Source organism: Sus scrofa, chromosome X (genome assembly GCF_054392235.1).
Source record: "Sus scrofa isolate SSC_HxYL_T2T_F1_AM1 chromosome X, Sscrofa_HxYL_maternal_Yorkshire_Landrace_v2.0, whole genome shotgun sequence".
Taxonomy (NCBI): domain Eukaryota; kingdom Metazoa; phylum Chordata; class Mammalia; order Artiodactyla; family Suidae; genus Sus; species Sus scrofa.
In genome coordinates, this window is record NC_139401.1 from 46,351,106 (window position 1) to 46,373,015 (window position 21,910).

The following is a 21,910-nucleotide window of genomic DNA, read 5'->3' on the forward strand; positions in this document are numbered from 1 at the left end:
AAAAATACAAAGCACAAAAATGTAAGGGGGTGGCTGTGGTCATTCTAATTCACATTATTTCTGCACCAGATTTACCTGTGGCAGATGGATCTGTTACTGGGAAAAGCTTTTATTATTTTTTTTGTTTGTTTTTTTTGCCATTTATTGGGCCGCTCTCACGGCATATGGAGTTCCCAGGCTAGGGGTCTAATCGGAGCTGTAGCCACCGGCCTACGCCAGAGCCACAGCAACGGGGGATCCGAGCCGTGTCTGCAACCTCCACCACAGCTCACGGCAATGCCAGATTGTTAACCCACTGAGCAAGGCCAGGGATCGAATCCGAAACCTCATGGTTCCTAGTCGGATTTGTTAACCACTGTGCCATGACGGGAACTCCGGAAAAGATTTTTTTTTTTTTTTTTTGTCTTTTGTCTTTTTGTCTTTTGTTGTTGCTATTTCCTGGGCCGCTCCCGCAGCATATGGAGGTTCCCAGGCTAGGGGTTGAATCGGAGCTGTAGCCACCGGCCTACGCCAGAGCCACAGCAACGCAGGATCCGAGCCGCGTCTGCAACCTACACCACAGCTCACGGCAACGCCGGATCGTCAACCCACTGAGCAAGGGCAGGGACCGAACCCGCAACCTCATGGTTCCTAGTCGGATTCGTCAACCACTGCGCCACGACGGGAACTCCGGGAAAAGCTTTTAAAGCAACTAACATGGAGTTCCCATCGTGGCTCAGCGGTTAATAACCCGACTAGTATCCATGAGGCTGCGGGTTTGATCCCTGGCCTTGCTCGATGGGTTAAGGATCCAGCATTGCCGTGAGCTGTGATGTAGGTCAAAGACGAGGCTCGGATCTGGCATTGCTGTGGCCGTGGTGTAGGCTGGCAGCTACAGCTCCGATTCGACCCCTAGCCTGGAAACTTTCATGTGCTGTGGGTGCGGCCCTAAAAAAATAAAGATAAAAGACTAAAACAACTACCAGTAGTCAACATTTAGTAGATAATCTTCTGTGATCCAGATGCTAGTCTAAGATTTACAAATACCACATAAGTTGTCAGAGCCTGTGGTAGTGGCCAAATTATACTGCCTTCTGAAAAGTACTGTTTCCTGGAATGACAGCAAATGGTCTCGCAACAGGTGTCATTATGAACACTTTATACACATTAATAGGTAATTCATACATTTTTTTGTCTTTTCTATGGCCGCACTCAGGGCATATGGAGGTTCCCAGGCTAGGGGTCGAATCGGAGCTGTTGCTGCCAGCCTATGCCAGAGCCACAGCAATGCGGGATGCAAGCCACGTCTGTGACCCACACCATAGCTCATGGCAATGCCAGATCCTTAACCCACTGAGCAAGGCCAGGGATCGAACCCACAACCTCATGGTTCCTAGTCGGATTCGTTAACCACTGTGCCACAACGGGAACTCCTTAACATGAATATTTTTAAAATAACAAGAACAAAAAATTAATTCTGGCAGTGAGACAAATCTTCCTGGTGTCCTTGACGTTCCTGTGACTTGTTCCCACCAGGTTTCTTTGGAAGCTGAATGGTAGGATGAAGGGGTGGGGTTCTGACTAGGGAGTGTCAGGGTGAGCCAGATAGATGTTGATTGCATCATCCTTTATGGCAAAAAAAAAAAAAAGTTGTTCATTGCTGTCTGTGGAGGATTGGCTCCAGGACCTGCTGTGGATACCAAAACCCACAGATGCTCAAATCCCGTAGTTGGTTCTCTATATCCATGATTATGCATCTGTGGATTCAGTCAACCGTGGATGGTGTAGTGCTGTAATTTTTATTGAAAAAAAACCCTGTGTATAAATGGACTTGCATAGTTCAAACCTGTGTTTACAAGAGCCAACTGTAAAACCAATGCTGGTCACAAATGGGGGTCCAGTTGAACAAAGCGTTATCCATGGACTTTCTGGGCTTCGGACTTCCTCATCCATAAAATGAGGATAGTAATGGGACGGACCCACGACATTCAGTTATTAGGATTAAATTAATACATGTAAATCACTTTGAACAATATCCAACACATTGTCCAATAAATGTTAGTGGTTACATGTTTGTTCAGTGAAATAGTTTATTCCTTAGCAATTATGAAACAAAAAGGTGTTCAATATCCTGAAAAGACACCTGTAGCTTAGTTACATGGAGGAGGGAGGTACTAAATTAGTACAATACAGTGTGGTCTACTTTTGTTAGAACACAAAGGGCAATATATTTTTGGCTGTGTCTCATGTTAGGTGGCTTTTAAAAAATATTTCTCAGAGTTCCCTTGTGGCTTAGTAGGTTAAGGATCCAGCATTGCCATGGCTGTGGTTCTGGTTACAGCTATGGCGTGGGTTCAATTCCTGACCGGGGAACTTCTGCAGGCTATGGGTGTGACCAAAAAATTACTGTTTGTTATAAAAAACAGTGTGAAAAATTAACACATTCTATAGCAGATACAATCATCTGAACAATATTTGTGAGAACTGTGTCAGTTGATGTTAAGATCCAACAGGAGACTACTAAACATTATATTTCAGCTTCATACATTGTATATTCTGATCACTTTAAGATGACTAGAGATGCAGCTTCCTTTTGGAGTCAAAGTAAGGATGATTCAGATAGCCTCTTGGAATCCAAACCTCAAAGCTTGTTGTGCCTAATTATGTCTTCTGCCTTCAGAGACTCACACTAAGTTTCCTGGAAGAATCCAAGCCCACTGCCCCCACCCCAACACAGAAAGGACTCCTCATTTCAGGGGTGTCTGAAAGGCCCATCAGTCACCTAAGAACTGGATTTTTTTTTTCTTTTTAGGGCTGCACCCCAGGCATATGGGGATTCCCAGGCTAGGGGTTGAATCAGAGCCATAGCCTCTGGCCTACGCCACAGCCACAGCCACAGCCACAGCCACACCAGATCTGAGTGGCGTCTGCAACCTACGCCACAGCTCCTGGCACTGCTGGATCCTCAACCCACTGAACGAGACTAGGGATCAAACCCCCATCCTCATGTAGCTTAGTCGGGTTTGTTAACCACTGATATGCAACAGGAACTGCTGGAAAACTTTCTAGGGGCCTTGCATGTGTGATTATTTTTTATTGTGCACTTCAAATCTTGCTTAGTCAAGATTGTGTGGCTAAAAAGCAGCTTATACCACTCTTTCAAAAGAAAGTCGTGTTTCTTTTTCTTGAAAGTACTATTTCTGATTTTTAGTGAGTGATTCACATACTCGCGCCTGTCCCTGTGGCCCCTGGACATTGTTCTAGTGTACACAAAAAAATGCCACTAGGGACTAAAGGTGGATATACTTTAAAAGGGTGGAGCCTTCATCCTGGTGCCAGAAGCTATTGTCCCTTAATGCGCCTGCGTGATGCTCCCACGCCCTGGGGAGGATTCCTATCGATTTGCTCTGAACTCAGCATTCTCCCTGGCAGTAGGCGGCCATCTTGCCTGGAGCCTGGGAGAGAGAGGGAGAGAGAGGAGAGAAGGGTGACACTGGTCTCAGGGCCGCCCCGGGAGCCTCAAGAGCCGGAGGCAGCCCCGGAGGTGGTCCCTGATCCCGGGTCCTAATCTTGGACCCGAGAAGGGAAGGCGGGGGGCGGTGGTGGCAGGAGGGGTGGGGAAGCCAGCGAGTATAGCTAGGCGGTGGGGAGGAGGGGCGTTGCTATGGTGATCGGGGAGGGGCGGGGCCAGGTCTGAGTTGCCTTTGTGCGTCATCAGGGCACTGCCCGGGAAGGGCAGGACTAGGGTGATGACCATGCTAATAACCGGGTGGGATTTCGCGACGTCCTGGCCTGGAGGGACTCGGTGTCTAAGGCAACGATCGCCTGGCGGAAGGGGCGGAACTAGATCTCTTCACTTGAGACGCTGACTTTCCAGGCCCTTGTCCTGCAGGCTCCCGCGGGCGGACACGCCGGAAGAGGAGGCCGGGGAATGGCCGCGGTGTGGCAGCAGGTTTTAGCAGTAGATGCGAGGTGAGGCGGGGGGTCGGACCTCGTGGGAGCGGAAGTTACTGTGGTGCATGCGCAATGGCGTTAAATGAGGCTGGGCGGAGACCTTGCCTTGTGCTGCTGAGTGGGCCTGCTGGAGGTGAGCATGCGCAGTAGCATGGCGTGGGGGCTTGCCCGCAGTGAGGAGGATTGGCCATAGAGGGTCGTTAAAGAGCATGTTAGGAAAATACAGTCACAGGTGGGGCATGCGCAAAGCGTCTGTGTTATTAGAGCCTTTGGGAGGGGGTGATGGATCCCAGGCTAGTGACATCCTATTCCCCACTTTTGCCCCCAGACTTCTCTTACCAACATCACTTCCCCATTCTGACCCAATCGCCATCCCATACTGATCCCCACCATTGCCCCATAGTAATCTCCATCACCATGTCAGCGTGGCACCTATTGTCTACCCTAACTCAGTCAACCCATATCCCATGCCAGTCTCCAGCAGAGCTGCGGACAACCTCCATTGTGCCCACACTGACCTCATTGCCCTGTCCATTGTTACTGTGACTCGCCTTCATCACAGCACCAGAGGAACCCATCACCACTGCTGATCATTTGCCATCCTGACCCCTCACTGCCACAAACCTCATTCTTCCTTCCCCATCCCCTGAGCTGATTGATTCCCTCTGTCCTGTGCCTGCTACCCGCCTTGCCTCCTGCCATCGTAGATACAACGCATACCGCACACCAACGTTTCCACAGTTTCGGACGCAGTATATCCGGCGGCGCAGCCAGCTACTGCGGGAGAATGCCAAGGCTGGGCACCCTCCAGCATTGCGTCGGCAGTACCTGAGGCTGCGTGGGCAGCTGCTGGGCCAGCGCTACGGGCCCCTCTCCGAGCCAGGCAGTGCTCGTGCCTATAGCAACAGCATCGTCCGCAGCAGCCGCACTACCCTTGACCGCATGGAGGTGAGCTCCTCCCCAGCCACCTGCCATGCGTATCACCTGCCTCCCTGTATATTAACTCAACAGACTTGTCAAGCACCCGCTATGTGCCAGGCACTGTTCCAGGCTCTTGGGATGAGCAGAGGGTAGAAAGAGACAATGTATGAGATAAATCAACAAACGGACAATAAACAAGATAACAGGTTGATCAGCAGGCAATAAGCAAGATAAATAGGTCAATAAACATAGCAAACCAGATAAACAATAACTACCATGGTTTGTAGTGAGAAGTGCTAACCGTGGAAAAATAAAGCAGATTTGGGGGTGAAGCAAGACTGGTGTGGGGGACAGAGGGAAGCTAATTTTTTTTTTTTTTTTTGGCTGCACCCGCAGTCTGTGGAACTTCTCTGGCCAGGGATTGAACCCACGCTGCAGTTTCGGCCCATGCCACAGCTCTAGCATTGCTTTTTCAGGGCCGCACCTGCAGCAGCATATGGAAGTTCCTAGGGTAGGGGTCGAATCAGAGCTACAGCTACAGCTGCCAGCCTACACCACAACCACAGCAACTCGGGATCTGAGCTGCATCGGTGACCTACACCACAGTTCTAACAACGCCGACTCCTTAACCCACTGAGTGAGGTCAGGGATGGAACCTGCCTCCTCATGGATACTAGTTAGGTTCATTACCGCTAAGCCATGATGGGAACTCCAGGAAGCTTATTTATTTATTTATTTATTTTGTCTTTTTGCCTTTTCTAGGGCCGCTTCCCGCAGCATATGGAAGTTCCCAGGCTAGGGGTCTAATTGGAGCTGTAGCCACCGGCCTACGCCAGAGCCACCTTTGCAACCTACCCCACAGCTCACAGCAACGCTGGATCCTTAACCCACCAAGCAAGGCCAGGGATCGAACCCACAACCTCATGGTTCCTAGTCGGATTTGTTAGCCACCGCGCCACAACGGGAACTCCCTGGGAAGCTGTTTTTGATGGGATGATCAGGAAGGGCCTCTCTGAGGTGACACTTGAGCTGAGACGTGAATGAGGCAAGAGACCAAGCCGAGTGGTTTTCTGGGGGAAAAGTGTTCGCTTTTTGTGCAAAGAATGTTTGTCGAGTATTTCCTGAGCAGGGCAAGGGTGAGAGCAGGGGAACTAGTACAGAGGCCGCCAAAGTAGTCCAGGCAATGGTGGTGGCGGTGGAAGGGGTGAGGAGGGATCTGGTTCTGGGTGTGTTTTGAAGACACCAGACCTCATCCGTTCTTGAGGGCTGTCTCCCAGGTGTGCCCTCCCTGACCCTCTGTGTTTGCAGGACTTCGAGGATGATCCTCGGGCTCTGGGGGCCCGTGGGCACCGCCGTTCTGTCAGCCGCGGCTCCTACCAGCTGCAAGCACAGATGAACCGTGCTGTCTATGAGGACAGGTGGGCACCAGGGGCAGCGGAGGGCGGGGGTTTGTGAGGAGGAGAGGGGCCACAGTGCAACGGCGGGCCAAATGCTAGTTCCTCCCTCCTCTCATCCCTCCCTCTTCTTGGGGCCTAGGCCCCCCGGCAGCGTGGTGCCCACGTCAGCGGCAGAAGCAAGTCGAGCCATGGCCGGGGACACATCGCTGAGCGAGAACTATGCCTTTGCGGGCATGTACCATGTTTTTGACCAACACGTGGATGAGGCAGGTGAGCCAGTGGGTGGCAGGTCCCCTCACCACACATCTGCCCATACGCAGATAGCCACCTGGTGCATCCTTTTCTGGAATGCAGCATCTCGGGCCCATCTCCGATGGAGGAATTGCCATTCATCAAACCTATCGTAAACCTAAAAGCCCCCTGCAGCGTGATCTGCAAAGTCTAGGCTACTTTGTCTACCATAGAGGGCTCAGCAGCTTAAAAAGAGCACTTTGGGAGTTCCCTTCGTGGCTCCGTGTTTAACGAACCTGACTAGTATTCATGAGGATGCAGGTTTGATCCCTGGCCTCGCTCAGTGGGCTAAGGATCCAGCGTTGCCATGAGCTGTGGTGTAGGTCGAAGACGCAGCTTGGATCCTGCATTGCTACAGCTGTGGTGTAGGCCGGCAGCTGTCATTCTGATTGGACCCCTAGCCTGGGGACTTTCATATGCTGCAGGTGCAGCCCTAAAAAGCAAAAAAAAAAAAAAAAAAAAAAATTAAAACACTTTGCAGAAGCTTTTGGGGTCCTGAGTCACTTGGATGAGCTTAAAACCTTGCAAAGGCAGAGTGAGTTTTTCAAGCCGCCAAGACCTTGGTAATTGTAGAGCGCTTCCTGAGATGTAGAGGCCTTTGCACGTTTCAGAAATCATTTGCAGTCCCTGAGGTTTCTGCCAAGATTTAGGGAGCTTTTGGCATAGGGCCATCTGGGGTTCCAGCTCCCCTTCTTAGCCAAGGAAAGCCCTTTGCTGAGGCCACTGCGCTTGGTGTGGTGGGTCCTGCCCCCAAGCGCACACATCAGAACCTCCTCTAAATGAAAGCACTGGTGACCTTGCCAGCTCTCACAAACGGTCCCTTGGCCTTGCAGTCCCACGGGTGCGCTTCGCCAACGACGACCGGCACCGCCTGGCCTGCTGCTCGCTCGATGGCAGCATCTCGCTGTGCCAGCTGGTGCCCGCCCCGCCCACCGTGCTCCGCGTGCTGCGGGGCCACACGCGGGGTGTCTCCGACTTCGCCTGGTCCCTCTCCAATGACATCCTCGTGTCCACCTCTCTCGATGCCACCATGCGCATCTGGGCCTCTGAGGATGGCCGCTGCATCCGGGAGATCCCTGACCCCGACGGGGCCGAACTGCTCTGCTGCACCTTCCAGCCCGTCAACAACAACCTCACTGTGGTCAGGCCCCAGGGCGCCCCTTCACCAAAGGCGGGCTGCGAGCCTGGGAGGGCTGCCCCTTGGGGATCAGGATGAGGGAGACCCCTCTAGTCCATGGCCTCAGCCCTCTGCTGGTCAGACTCAGAGGGCAGCAGGGCAGAACCAGGGGGGTGCAGTTCCTGGTCTGGCCTGGCCTCACTGTGGTAGACCCTTGGGGATGGAGGGGGGGCAATCAGGGGTCACAGTCCCATCAGCCTTGATCCTACCATTTTCCAGCTACAGGGGCTGCTGGCCGGGCCCTCAGCGAGGGGTAGGGGGAGCTGGCCAAGGGAGCCTGTGCTCTGGGCTCTTTTCAGCTGCAGCAGCAACTACCACCCCAGTGTAGTAAACCCTCCCGGAAGGACCGGGAGGACAGGCCCCTTTTACTCCTGGGAGCAGTCGCCTACTCCGGTCAGGTCACAAGAGGGGCTGGCTCGGGAGGTACAGGCCTGGGTCACCTTCTGGTCCCCTGGCCCAGCCTCACCGTGATGAGTGTCCAGTAGGGATCAGCCTGCCCCATCCACAGCCGCCCCACTGTGGTCAGACTCAAGGAGGGACTGGCTGGGAGCAGGGTGATGGTGTGCGGGTCTCACGCACAGGTGGGGAACGCCAAGCACAACGTGCACGTCATGAACATCTCCACGGGCAAGAAGGTGAAGGGCGGCTCCAGCAAGCTGACAGGCCGCGTCCTCGCTCTGTCCTTTGACGCCCCCGGCCGGCTCCTCTGGGCGGGCGATGATCGTGGCAGCATTTTCTCCTTCCTCTTCGACATGGCCACAGGTAGGCCAGCCCCCGGCCCGCCTCCAGGTGCTCGAGCTCCCCGCCGCCTCCAGGTGCCCAGTCCCTGCGCTCACCTCTGCCTCCCCTCCCTCTGCTGCCGCAGGGAAGCTGACCAAAGCCAAGCGTCTGGTGGTGCACGAGGGCAGCCCCGTGACCAGCATCTCCGCCCGCTCCTGGGTCAGCCGCGAGGCCCGGGACCCCTCCCTGCTCATCAATGCTTGCCTCAACAAGCTGCTGCTCTACAGGTGGGTCTGCCTGGAGGTAGGGGGCCTGCCACCTCCGTCAGACTGAGATGGGAAACCCCATGGTCCCAGCAGACTAAGCCATGGAGGTTACTTTCATTGAGAGCGGAGGTCTGGTCTCCTAATAATAGTACTCACACAATAATGGTGACACCAGCAGGAGCAGTAGTAATCGCAGTAGTTAGCATGTGTGTAGCAGTTACGGGGGCCAGGCCCTGTTCAAAGCACTGCTGCATACGTAACATCTCATTTAATCCTCATAGCAACCCTATGAGGTGGGTGCTGTTCTCGTGTCCATTTCACAGATGAACAAACTGAGCCATAAGATAGACTGGAGCCCCCTTAGAGCACTGGCCTGCATTTCTTCCTTCCTTCCTTTTTTATTTATTTATTTTTTAAGTGAGGGGTTTGCAGAGTTCCCATTGTGGCACAGTGGAAAGAAATCCAACTAGTAACCCTGAGGTTTCGGGTTCGATCCCTGGCCTCGCTCAGTGGGTTAAGGATTTGGCATTGCCATGACTTGTGGTGTAGGTTACAGATGCGGCTCAGGTCCTGCATTGCTGTAACTGTGGTGTAGGCCGGCAGCTGTAGTTCCAATTAGACCCCTAGCCTGGGAACCTCTATATGGCGTGGGTGTGGCCCTAAAAAGCAAAAAAAAAAAAAAAAAGTGAGGGGTTTGGCAGTTCCCATTGTGGCGCAGCGGAAAAGAATCTGACTAGTATCCACGAGGATGTGGGTTCGATCCCTGGCCTTGATCAGTGGGTTAAGGATCTGGCGTTGCTGTGAGCTATGGTGTAGGTTACAGACAAGCCTCGGATCCTGCATGACTGTGGCTATAGCTCCGATTTGACCCCTACCCTGGGAGCTTCCATATGCCTCCAGTGCAGCCCTAAAGAGAAAAAAAAAATCATGAACCTTGAAAAGACCTTAGGTGCAGGGGTGGGGACATAGACTGGCTGAGGCTGCCCCCTGACCCACTCTCCTCCTCCTCTCAGGGTGGTGGACAATGAGGGGACCCTGCAGCTGAAGAGGAGCTTCCCCATTGAGCAGAGCTCGCACCCCGTACGCAGCATCTTCTGCCCTCTCATGTCCTTCCGCCAAGGGGCCTGTGTGGGTGAGTGCCATGGGGGCAGGGGGGTCTAGGTGGCTGGGGAGAGGCAGGGACCAAGGCTGGTGCTGATCTGGCTCAGATATCATGACACCCTGATGCCCTGACCTCCTGCTCCTCGAGTCCTCGTGTCCCAGCAACCTCACACTAAACGTAGACCCCCAAACAGGCAGAAACCTCCCAACCTAAGACACAGGAGCCCCTCCCACCAACCACAGAGAGCTCAGAGACCTTCTGAACACAGAGCCAAAACAGCTAGGCGACCTCCCATCTAGGGACGGTCCACCCCCAAGCCCCCAGCCACAGGACCTCACGCCTTGGACCGAAACCCTGCAATACCTCAGACACCCCAGAGGCGTCACACGCAGAGCACCCAGTGGCCCCCTGCGATGCCTCCTGAGGGCCTCTCCTCTCCCCTGCGCAGTGACAGGCAGCGAGGACATGTGCGTGCATTTCTTTGACGTGGAGCGAGCAGCCAAGGCCGCCGTCAACAAGCTGCAGGGCCACAGCGCGCCCGTGCTGGACGTCAGCTTCAACTGCGACGAGAGCCTGCTGGCCTCCAGTGACGCCAGCGGCATGGTCATCGTCTGGAGGCGGGAGCAGAAGTAGGAGATGTCAGCCCTGCCACTGTCCCACCTTCCCACCGGCCTTCTGCCCCAGTTGTGTTTGTAAATAAAGTACCCGTGGTCGTGCCGATGGCTGGCTCCCAGATCTGCGGGGGGAGAGGGCAGCTCTTAGGCCCCAAGATGCGACGGGGTTCACCTCCTCATTCACGCCTTCATGCATTGATTGATTCATTCATTCAACACCCATTTAGGAAGGTCGGCCGGCCCTGTCAGAGGCACCACTTCAAGTGTTTTCCACAGCCACACACTGGACAGACATTATCAAACACCTACTATGTGCCAGGAACTGAGGGTCTAGTTATGACCTAAACTGACAGGAACCACTACCCTCATGGCGCTTATATTCCGGTGCGGGCAGGTAAAGAATAGATAAAAATAGATAATAGGTCAGCAAAAGTTGAGTGTTGGGAAGAAAAAGTGGGGACAGGGGATAGAGTTTCCAGAGGTGGGGTGGTGGCGGGTGGCAGCGGGGAGGTTGTGTTGTTTTTTTGATGTGACCACGAAAGAGGTTCCTGACTGTGAAATTTAAAGATGAATGACGTGAGAGGGAGCCATGATGTGTGAGGGAGAAGAATGTTATAGGCAGAGTAAAGGCAGTGCAAAGGCCCTGAGGCTAGAATGCGCCAGAAGGACTGTTGTAGAGGTCAATGTGACTGGATCAGGGTTTGGTAGGACACGAGGTTGGACAGGCCAGATCCTGGAGGGCTTTGGGGTCATGGTTGGTCTAGAGCTTTTTTGCTGCATGAGGGGTGAGTCATAAGAAGGTTTTGAACGGAGTAGGGACATGATCTGACTTGGTTATAAGAGGATCCCCCTCTGAGAAGAGAACAGATTGGGGCGGGTGAGCAGAAGTGGGGGGCCGGTCGGGAGACCCCACGGTAGTTGAGGTGAGCAGTAATGGGGACTCGCACCGGGGTGGCCGCAGCAGAAGGGCTGAAGTAAGGAATGTTGGCTTCTACCACAGTGATTTCACCCTGTTAGTCCGCGGGACTCTGCTGGTTTCTCAGGGAGGCTGAGGCTCCTGGGCTCCCCCAACCCGACCTTCGGGCAGCTGCTACCTGGGCCCCACACCTGTCAGTGCATTGATTGTTTTTCGCAAGCACGGAGCAGAGGTGTTGAGGACTTAGAGCGCCAAGCCAGTGCAGAGCAACTGTGGGCCCCCCTGCCAAGGCTCAGGTAGCGGCTCCTGTTGGAGAGGGAAGGGGATGGGGAATCTCTCTCCACCCCAGAGAAACCCCAGACCACCTCCAGCTCCCCCGCCCCATGCCCACCCAGAGCCCAAATTCAAGGTCCGGAACAGCCCAGAGACCACAGAGTGATGTTCAGTATTCAAGAGGAGCCCTGAGTGAGGGCAGAAAGCTTGGGGTGCAGACAGGGAGATCGATAGTAACCCAAACCCCTTGTCAGTGACCTGAGTCACGAGGAAATGTCAACGTTGCCAGGATATCAAAGACGCTCTTCCTCCAGCCCCATCCTTCGCTGCAGCTCCACAGGCTGCCACATCCAGAGGCCTCAGTGGGATGTGCAGCTACCATCTTGAGACCTTGGGTCAGTCCGCAGCAGAGTCCCAGAGACACAAAACTGGCCCAAGGTTGTTGAGAGGCTGAACTAACACCAGCAGTCTTGTTGGTGGAGGACAATAACCTTTTGTTCATTCAAACCACAGTTGTTGGACAGCGGGGTTACATACATCCAGAAGCATTTCTTTTTCTTTCTTTCTTTTTTTTTTTTTTTTTTTTAGAGCTGCACTGGTGGCATATGGAGGTTCCCAGACTAGGGGTCCAATCGGAGCTACAGCTGCCGGCCTACACCACAGCCACAGCAATGCCAGATCAGAGCCACATCTTCGACCTACCCCACAGCTGACGGCAACACCGGATCCTTAACCCAGTGACTGAGGCCAGGGATCAAACCCGCAACCTCATGGTTCCTAGTCGGATTTTTTCCACTGTGCCATGATGAGAACTCCCCATTTAAATCTCTTTTTTTTTTTTTTTTGGCCATTTCTTGGGCCACTGCTGCGGCACATGGAGGTTCCCAGGCTAGGGGTCTCATCAGAGCTGTAGCCGCCGGCCTATGCCAGAGCCACAGCAACGCGGGATCCGAGCCATGTCTGTGACCTACACCACAGCTCATGGCAACGCCAGATCCTTAACCCACTGAGCAAGGCCAGGGATCGAACCTGCAACCTCATGGTTCCTAGTCAGATTCGTTAACCACTGTGCCATGATGGGAACTCCCCCATGTGAACTCTTAAGCAGTGCTCCCCTGGTCCGGCCTCAGACCTGGTCCACTATTTACTACTGCAACGTCAATGTCCTCCTGATCTGTTCTCAAACTAGGGTCTCTTTTACTGTCATTCCACCTTCAGTGTCATCCTGATTCCTAATCACAGCTTTTCCACTATCTTTGCTCTTCCATCTGTCTGATTCTTCACCAGGATTTCTTAACTCTTCCAAATTCAGCAATCTACTGGTCTAATTATGTTGCACAGCCACTTAAATTCTTCCAATCCAGGCCTATCCTCAAACCTGTTAAATACACCACCATCAACTCCCCTTTGGTTTTACCTTAAACCGGGTCCTCTGGTAACTGCTCTGTCACCTGTTCCCTGTGGATCTGTTGCTGAACTCATGCAGTTATTTCTTCCAACATCAGTGCTCCTAGAATCTGAGTTCAAAGCCCAGGCTCTGTTCACTGTTCTAGAATCTGTTCCTCCCCCCGACCCTTTTTTTGCTTTTTAGGGCTGCACCCGTGGCACATGGAAGTTCCCAGTCTAGGGGTAGAATCGGAGCCATAGCTGCCGGCCTACACCACTGCCACAGCAACTCTGGATCCAAGCCACATTTGTGATCTACACCACAGCTCAGGACAATGCCAGATCCTTAACCCACTGAGCGAGGCCAAGGATCAAACCCACATCCTCACGGGTACTAGTTGGGTCCGTAACCCACTGAGCCACAATGGGAACTCCTCTATTCCCCTCTTGGCTGACCTCAAACCCAGATATTTATTCAGTTGTCCCCATCTCTTTTTCTCTGATCTGACCCTAAACCAGGGGCTATGTTAACTGTTGCACCATGAATGCCTCTCTGGTCAGAGTTCAAGCATTTGCTAACTATTCTAACATCAACACCTCTCTTGTCTAGATAATCAGAACATTTGTGGGTTGTTTTTGTGTGTGTGTGTGTGGGGGACACATACACATACAAACAACAAACAGGGTCCCACAATCAGTAGCCCCAAAATTCCACTTCCACTCCCAGACAGAGGATTCCAGACTGGCCTGGCTCCCAAAAGAGGATGGACCCAGATAAAGTGGGTAGAATTCCCACCTGTGCAAGCTGGAGCGACTTACTCCCAGTAACACCAGGGAGTTTCCATTGTGGCACAGCAGAGACAAATCTGACTAGTATCCATGAGGATGTGGGTTCAATCCCTGGCCTCACTCGATGAGTTAAGGATCCAGGGTTGTTGCTGTGGTGTAGGTCGAAGATTCGGCTAAGATCCAGCCTTGCTGTGACTGTGGTGTAGGCCGGTGGCTACAGCTCCAATTCAACCTCTAGCCTGGAAACTTCCATATGCCGCAGGTGCAGCCCTAGAATGCAAAAAAAAAAAAAAAAAAAAAAAAAAATCCCAAGTGACACCAGATGTCGACTGTATCTCAGGATGTTTCTCAGCTCCAAACAACCTCACACCCTGGGGTGGCAGGCGCCTGCATTCCCTCCCAGTTCCCAGATTGAGATGAACTCAGGTAGCTGCTGGGATTCAGGGAAGGGGCTGCCTCTGGCCAGGTCAATCTGCCATGGGCTCAGGCTGGCTTCGCCAAAATTGTTACCAAACGCAAGTTTCTGTGCCCAATGCCCAGTGAGGCCGAACAAACCAAAACTTCGATATTTGGCACAGAGAAAGGTTTATCTCAGGGCCAAGCAAGGAGAGCTGGTGGCTTGTGTTCAAAAAACTCGAACTCGCAAAGAGAACAGCTGTTAACTAATTTTAAAAATCCTGGCCCCTGGAGTTCCCGTTGTGGCTTATCCATAAGGAACCCGACTAGTATCCGTGGGGATCTGGGTTCAATCCTTGGCCTCGCTCAGGGGGTTGAGAATCCGATGATGCCATGAGCTGTGGTATAGTCTCAGGCAGCATGGATCCAGCATTGCCGTGGCTGTGGTGTACACCAGCAGCTGTTGCTCTGATTTGACCCCTAGCCTGGGAACTTCCATATGCCCGGAGTGTGGCCCTAAACAAACAAACAAACAAAAAGATCCTGATCCCTCTTATCTGACCCCAAATCTGCATCTCTTGATTCCACTATCAGTGATTTTCTGGTCTATTACTGAACCTGTGTTTTAACTCTGCTGCCATCAATGCTCCTCTTATCTGACTGAACCATAGTCACTGTTTTTTGTGTTTTGTTTTGTTTTGTGCTTTTTAGGGCTGCACCCTCAGCATATGGAAGTTTCCAGGTTAGGGGTTGAATCGGAGCTGCAGCTTCCAGCCTATGCCACAGCCACAGCAATGCCAGGTCTGAGCCGCAGCGTTTGCCATCTATGCTACAGCTTGTGGCAACACTGGATCCTTAACCCACTGAGTGAGGCCAGGGATTGAACCCACATCCCACAGGGACAACATCGAGTCCTTAGCCCGCTGAGCCAAAACGAGAACTCCCTGAACCACAGTCCCTGTTAATTCTTCCACCATCAATCCCCCCCTGATGGCATCATCTTCCACTGGGGCCTCTAAGGCTACCGCTGTGATTGCCCATCCGGCCTGACCTTAGACAAGGGCTTTTGTTAGTAATTTCACTGTCAATAATCTCTTGTTTTAGAGCATGGACTCTGGCATGTAGCTAGTCCATCATCCATTCCCTATTTTCTGACCTTGAACCTGGACCGTTATTAAGTCTTTCAACATCTGTGCCCCGATGGAAAGACTTCCAACTTGGGCTTATAGTAAATGTTCCAGCATTAGTGGCCTTCTTGCCTGAATTCAAATATAGGGGATGAAAACTACTGAACATTTTTTTTAAGGGCCACACCCGCAGCATATGGAGGTTCCCAGGCTAGGGGTCCAATTGGAGCTACAGCTGCCGGCCTACACCACAGCCACAGCCACAGCCACGAGGGATCCGAGCTGCGTCTGTGACCTACACTACAGCTCATGGCAGCGCCAGCTCCTTAACCCACTGAGCGGGGCCAGGGATTGAACCTGCAACCTCCTGGTTCCTAGTCGGACTTGTTTCCACTGGGCCATGTCGGGAATTCCAGAAAACTAGTGAATTTATAAGGACTTCAGAGTGGTCAGTACTGCTGAAATACAAACTACAGTGGGATGTAATGAGGTGAGAGATTGCAGTGTGGACAAAACTGGACACAGAAATCAATGTAGATCCTAGCAGAGTCACAGGCTAGGATATGGACCCTCCCATGACCCATTATCTGACTCTGTGTGAGCTGAGGAGTCTCCACAACACAGTCTATATGACCACAGGGGTCCAGACTCCAGTCTGTGTGGCTGCAGGAGGTCCCTACCCCAGGAGTGTCCACACTTCAGTCCTTGTGACTAGAATATCAACACCCTAGTCTCTATGACTCCAGAAGTATTCATACCACAGTCTGTGTTATACCAGGAGTGTCTAAACTCGGTCTGTCTCTGAGTTCCTGTCATGGCTCAGTGGTTAACGAATCCGACTAGGAACCATGAGGTTGCGGATTCGATCCCTGGCCCTGTTCAGCAGGTTAAGGATCCGTTGTTGCCGTGAGCTGTGGTGTAGGTCGCAGACGCAGCTCAGATCCTGTGTTGCTGTGGCTCTGGTGTAGGCCAGCAGCTGCAGCTCCAATTTGACCCCTAGCCTGGGACCCTCCATATGCTGTGGGAAGCGGCCCTTAGAAAAGGCAAAAAGACCAAATAAATAAATAAATAAAAAATAAACTCAGCCTGTCTCAATCCAGTTTCCAAATTACACTGTGGGTGATTCATGGGAAACCACTTCCTAGTCTGTGTTACCCCAAGTGTGCCTACACTTAGCCTGGGTGACTCCTGGAGCCTTCACACTCCTGTCAGTGTGACACTAGGAGTGTCTGCACCCCATTCACAAAGGAGAACAGAAATGAGTAGATATTCTTTCTTTCCTTTTTTTAATGGATTGATTGATTGGTTGGTTGGTTGATTGCTGTAGTTGTAGCATGCAGAAATTGAACCAAGCCACAGCAGGAATTGAACCAAGCCACAGCAGTGACAAGGCTTAGTCCTTACCCATTAGGTCACCAGGGAACTCTGATAGTCTTTCATTTCTGCCGTTAATAATTAGATAATGGAGATTCAACTAAGTTTTTTGTTTTTTTTTTTTTTTTGCTTTTTAGGGCCGCACCCATGGTATCTGGAGGTTCCCAGGCTAGGGGTCGAATCGGAGCTACAGCTGCAGGCCTGCCAACGTCACAGCAACAGCAACCCAGCATCCAAGCAGCATCTCCGATCTACACTACAGCTCACGGCAACGCCAGATCCCTGACCCACTGAGCTAGGCCAGGCATCAAACGCACATCTTCATGGATACTAGTCGGATTCTGCTGAGCCATGACGGGAACTCCGAGAAACCCTCAAGTTACTAAAAAACAAAAACAAACAAACAAACAAAAAACTTCCATTGACCATAATCTCAGACCATGATGCAATAATGATTAGAAAATTAGCACTCAGTTATTAAAAAAGGAGCCACCAGTCTCCTCCTACCACCCTAAGTGAAGTTCAGGCTAGAATTTCTGAAGCTGTTCTTCTATCTATCCAGGGTGATGATGCTCTGGCTTCCTGACAGGGTTGATCTGGTCTTGGTCATTCTTTTTTTTTTTTTTTGTCTTTTTAGGGCTACACCCGAGGCATACGGAGGTTCCCAGGCTAGGGGTCCAATTGGAGCTGTAGCCGCCAGCCTACGCCACAGCCACAGCCACACGGATCCGAGCTGCATCTGCGACCTACATCACAGCTCATGGCAACGCCGGATCCTCAACCCACTGGGTGAGGCCAGGGATCGAACCCACAACCTCACGGTTCCTAGTCCGATTCATTTCTGCTGCGCCACAACGGGAACTCCTAAATTGGCTCTTTGACTAAAGTTTTCCTGTAGATAAAAGGGCAAGTGGAGGACATGAGTGAAGGTGCACGCTGGGAAGGCCTCTCAGGGTCCTGCTCGGTTACAAGACTGCTGTCCTTAGAAAGGACAGCTCTGCTTGCAAAGTTGGCCCTTGGGAGTTCCCGCTGTGTCTCAGGGTTAAGAACCTGACTAGTATCCATGAGGATTCCTGTTTGATCCCTGGCCTTGCTCAGAGGGTTAAGGATCTGGTGTTGCCAAGAGCTGCAGTGGAGATTGCAGGTGCTGCTCGGGTCTGGCCTTGCTGTGGCTGCAGCTGCAACTCCAATTACATCCCCAGCCTGGGAACCGCCATATGCCCCCGGTGCGGCTCTAAAAAGACAAAGAGAAAAAAGAAAACAAGTTGGCCCTTAGTGTTAAAGACTGAATTATGTCCCCACTATAAAGGCATGTTGAAGCCCTACTGCCAAAGTGACTGATTTGGAGATGAGGCTTTAAGGAGGTGATTAAGGTTAAATGAGCTCATAAGGATGGGGCCCTGATCCAATCGGACCGATGTCCTTACATGAAGAGGATGAGATCTGGCTCTCTTGGTGCAGGCGCAGAGGAAAGGCCATGTGAAGACACAGCAAGAAGGCGGCTATCACGGAGTTCCTGTCGTGGCTCAGGGGTTGACGAACCCAGCTAGTATTCATGAGGATGGGGGTTCGATCCCTGACCTTGATCGGTGGATTAAGGACCCAGTGTTGCCATGAGCTGCGGTGTAGGTCGAAGACATGGCTTGGATCCAGAGTGGCTGTGGCTGTGGCTGTGGCTGTGGCCGGCAGCTGCAGCTCCAACTTGACCCCATATGCCGAGGGTGTGGCCCTAAAAAAGGAAAAAAAAAAAGGTCGCTGTCTACAAGCCAGGAAGAGTCCTCACCATCACCAGAAGGCAGCCCTGGTGGCACACTGATCGTGGAAAAGAAATTTCTCTTGTTGAAGCCGCCCAGCCTGCAGTAACTTGTATGGTAGCCCGAGCTGACTCATACAGCTGGCATCCGGGAATTCGGATTTTGGGAGGGTCCCCAGCAGGTCTCTAAATGACAGGTGGCTGACTGTGCCTCCGGTTTGTACAAACCCTGGGTGTTTGCGCTGAGCACCTGCTTTCCTTCTGGGGAGTTGGCATTTTGCTGCATGATCTCCCGAGGGTGCCCACGTGACCAGCCCCTGATAAAAAATCTTGACCTCTCCCAGCAGGTGAGTTTCCCTCTAGACGATGTTTCAGATGCGTTGTCACAGTTCACTGCTAGAGGAATTAAGCGTATCCCATGGGACTCTAAGGAGTCTTAGAGGCTAGTTCCTGGTCCTCTCCCCACTTTGCCCCATGTGCCTTTTTGTGCTTTATGTCCTTTCGCTTTACTTATTTATTAATTTATTTATTTATGGTCTTTTTGGGGCCACACCCACAGCATATGGAGGTTCCCAGGCTAGGGGTGGAATTGGAGCTACAGCTGCCAGCCTATGCCATAGCCACAGCAATGTGGGATCAGAGCCATGTCTGCAACCTAGACCACAGCTCACAGCAATGCTGGATCCTTCACCCACGGAGCGAGGCCAGGGATCGAACCTGCATCCTCATGGATGCTAGTCGGGTTCGTTAACTGCTGAGCCACGAGGGGAACTCCATGTCCTTTCACTTTAATAAAGCATGGTGAGTATGACTACACAGAGTCCTGTGAGTCCTCAGAGTGAATTGTCAAACCTGGGGCTGGTCTTGGGGACCCCTAGCACTGAGACTCTTCTACACAGTCCCATGCTGTCATCCTCACACTCCTCCATCCCTTGCTCGACTGATTGTTTTTCGTTTGTTTGTTTTTGTCTTTTTGCCTTTTCTACAGCCGCTCCTGCGGCATATGGAGGTTCCCAGGCTAGGGGTTGAATTGGAGCTGCAGCTGCCAGCCTACACCACAGCCACAGCAACACAGGATCCGATCCTCATCTGCGACCTACACCACAGCTCACGGTAACACCAGATCCTTAACCCACTGAGCAAGGGCAGGGACCGAACCCGCACCTCATGGTTCCTAGTCGGATTCCTTAACCACTGCGCCATGACGGGAACTCCTTGACTGCTTGTGTTGCTGCCAGCTCCTTGGAGGCAGGGTCCTTACTTTAGTCATCAATGTGTTCCCAGTGCCTGGAAAAGAATAAGGTGTCAGTAAACCTCTGAGTCTTTTGTGTGTGCGTTGCAGGGGAAGGCCTTAAAATAACAGAAATTTGAAGTTCGCATTGTGGCTCAGTGGATTAAGAACCCAACTAGCATCCATGAGGATGCAGCTTCAATCCCTGGCCTCACTCAGTGCGTTAAGGATCTGGCGTTGCGGTGAGCCTGCAGTGTAGGTTGCAGACGCAGCTCAGATCTGGCATTGCTATGGGTATGGCATAGGTCACAGCTGCAGCTCCAATTCAATCCCTAGTCTGGGAACTTCCATTTGCCGCAAGGTGTGGCCCTAAAAACACACAAACAAAACCCAAAAAACCCCAAAGTTATTCTCTGATGGATCTGGAATTTAGAAGTCTGAAATTTATTTACTTATTTTTTTGTCTATTTAGGGCTGCACCTGTGGCGTATGGAAATTCCCAGGCTAGGGGTCGAATCAGAGCTGTAGCCACTGACCTACACCACAGCCACAGCCATGCAGGATTCGAGCTGTGTTTGTGACCTACACCAGAGCTCATGGCATTGCTGGGTCATTAACTGACTGAGCAAGGGCAGGAATCGAACCTGTGTCCTCATAGATTCGTTGGGTTTGTTAACCACTGAGCCACAATGGGAACTCCTTAAAAAAAAAATCTGAAATCAAGGTGTCGACAGGGCCATTGTTCCCTCTGAAGTCTCTAAGGAAAGACCTTTTTTTTTTTTTTTTTTAAGTTCCTGGGTCAGGGATCAGACCCAAGCCATAGCCGTGACAATGCAGCATCCTTAACCACTAGGCTACCAGGGAGCTCCAAGGAGAGTCCTTTCTAATCTCTTCCAGCTTCTGGTGGATTGCCAGCATCCTTGATGGCCCATGGCATTCTCCCTGTTTCTCTGTGCCTTTTTTTTTTTTTTTTTTTTTTGCTTTTTAGGGCCGCACCTACAGCATATGGAGGTTCCCAGGCTAGGGGTCGAATCGGAGCTGTACCACCAGCCTACACCACAGTCACAGCAACTCAGGATCCAAGCGGTGTCTGCAACCTACACCACAGCTCATGGCAACGCTGTATCCTTAACCCACTGAGCAAGGCTAGGGATCGAACCTGCATCCTCATGGATGCTAGTCAGATTCATTAACCGCTGAGCCATGACGAGAACTCCCTTTTTCTTTTTCTTTTTTTTTTTCTAAATAGGGGGAATAGGGAAGGGCAAGGAGCAGAGTGTAGTGGGTTTTGTTATTGTTTTATTTATTTGTTTAGGGCTGCACCCATGGCATATGGAAGTTTCTGAGCTAGGGGTCAAATCAGAGCTGCAACTGCGACCCACGCCGAAGCCTACAGCAATGCCTGATCCCCAACACAGCGAGCAAGGCCGAGGATCAAACCTACAAGCCCATGGTATGGTACCACTCAGGCTCCCACTCTACTGAGCCACAGGGAAACTCCCTCTGTGCCTCTTCTCATAAGGATGTACGTGACTGGATTCAGGGCCCACCCTAATCTAGTACGACCTCATCTTAACTTACATCTTTTTTGTTTGTTTGTTTGTTTTTTTGCTATTTCTTTGGGCCGCTCCCGCGGCATGTGGAGGTTCCCAGGCTAGGGGTCGAATTGGAGCTGTAGCCACTGTCCTACGCCAGAGCCACAGCAACGCGGGATCCAAGCCGCGTCTGCAACCTACACCACAGCTCCCGGCAACGCCGGATCGTTAACCCACTGAGCAAGGGCAGGGACCGAACCCGCAACCTCATGGTTCCTAGTCGGATTCGATAACCGCTGCGCCACGATGGGAACTCCTTAACTTACATCTTAATTACACCTGCAAAGACCTGATTTCCAAATAAGATCCCATTCACATGTACCAGGGGTTAAGACTTGAATATATGGCATATGGAATTTCCCAGGCCAGCGATCGAGGCTTGCCTCTGCAGCAACCCAAGCTGCTGCAGTCAGATTCTTAAACCCACTGCACCACGGCAGCAACTCCAATGCTAATGATTATTGACAATAACTTCTAATTATCCCTGAGCACTTGCTATGTTGCAGGCACTGGGCTAGGTTACACTTTATTTTTTAATGATTTTTTTGGGCTGTGCTCTCAGCATATAAAAGTCCCCAGGGAGTTCCCATCGTGGGTCAGGGGTTAACGAATCTGACTAGGAACCATGAGGTTGCGGGTTCGATCCCTG

The 21,910-nt window shown here is 51.8% G+C and overlaps 1 protein-coding gene across 6 annotated transcripts; it reads left to right on the plus strand.

The window, feature by feature from the left end:
• Nucleotides 1-3,409: 3,409 nt before the first annotated feature.
• WDR13 (WD repeat domain 13) lies at nucleotides 3,410-10,527 on the plus strand. 6 transcript variants are annotated; one of them, XM_021080039.2, is made up of 10 exons: nucleotides 3,410-3,523; nucleotides 3,872-4,066; nucleotides 4,641-4,881; nucleotides 6,163-6,272; nucleotides 6,391-6,521; nucleotides 7,376-7,683; nucleotides 8,301-8,481; nucleotides 8,585-8,726; nucleotides 9,719-9,837; nucleotides 10,256-10,527. In XM_021080039.2, exons 3-10 carry the CDS (start codon nucleotides 4,876-4,878, stop codon nucleotides 10,438-10,440), a joined length of 1,182 nt encoding a protein of 393 aa, XP_020935698.1. In that variant the 5' UTR covers nucleotides 3,410-3,523; nucleotides 3,872-4,066; nucleotides 4,641-4,875; the 3' UTR covers nucleotides 10,441-10,527. The 6 variants fall into 6 exon arrangements, with proteins under 6 accessions (XP_020935698.1, XP_020935699.1, XP_020935695.1 ...); XM_021080040.2 differs by having other exon boundaries at nucleotides 3,872-3,951; nucleotides 4,262-4,881; XM_021080036.2 differs by having other exon boundaries at nucleotides 3,872-3,951.
• Nucleotides 10,528-21,910: the final 11,383 nt, after the last annotated feature.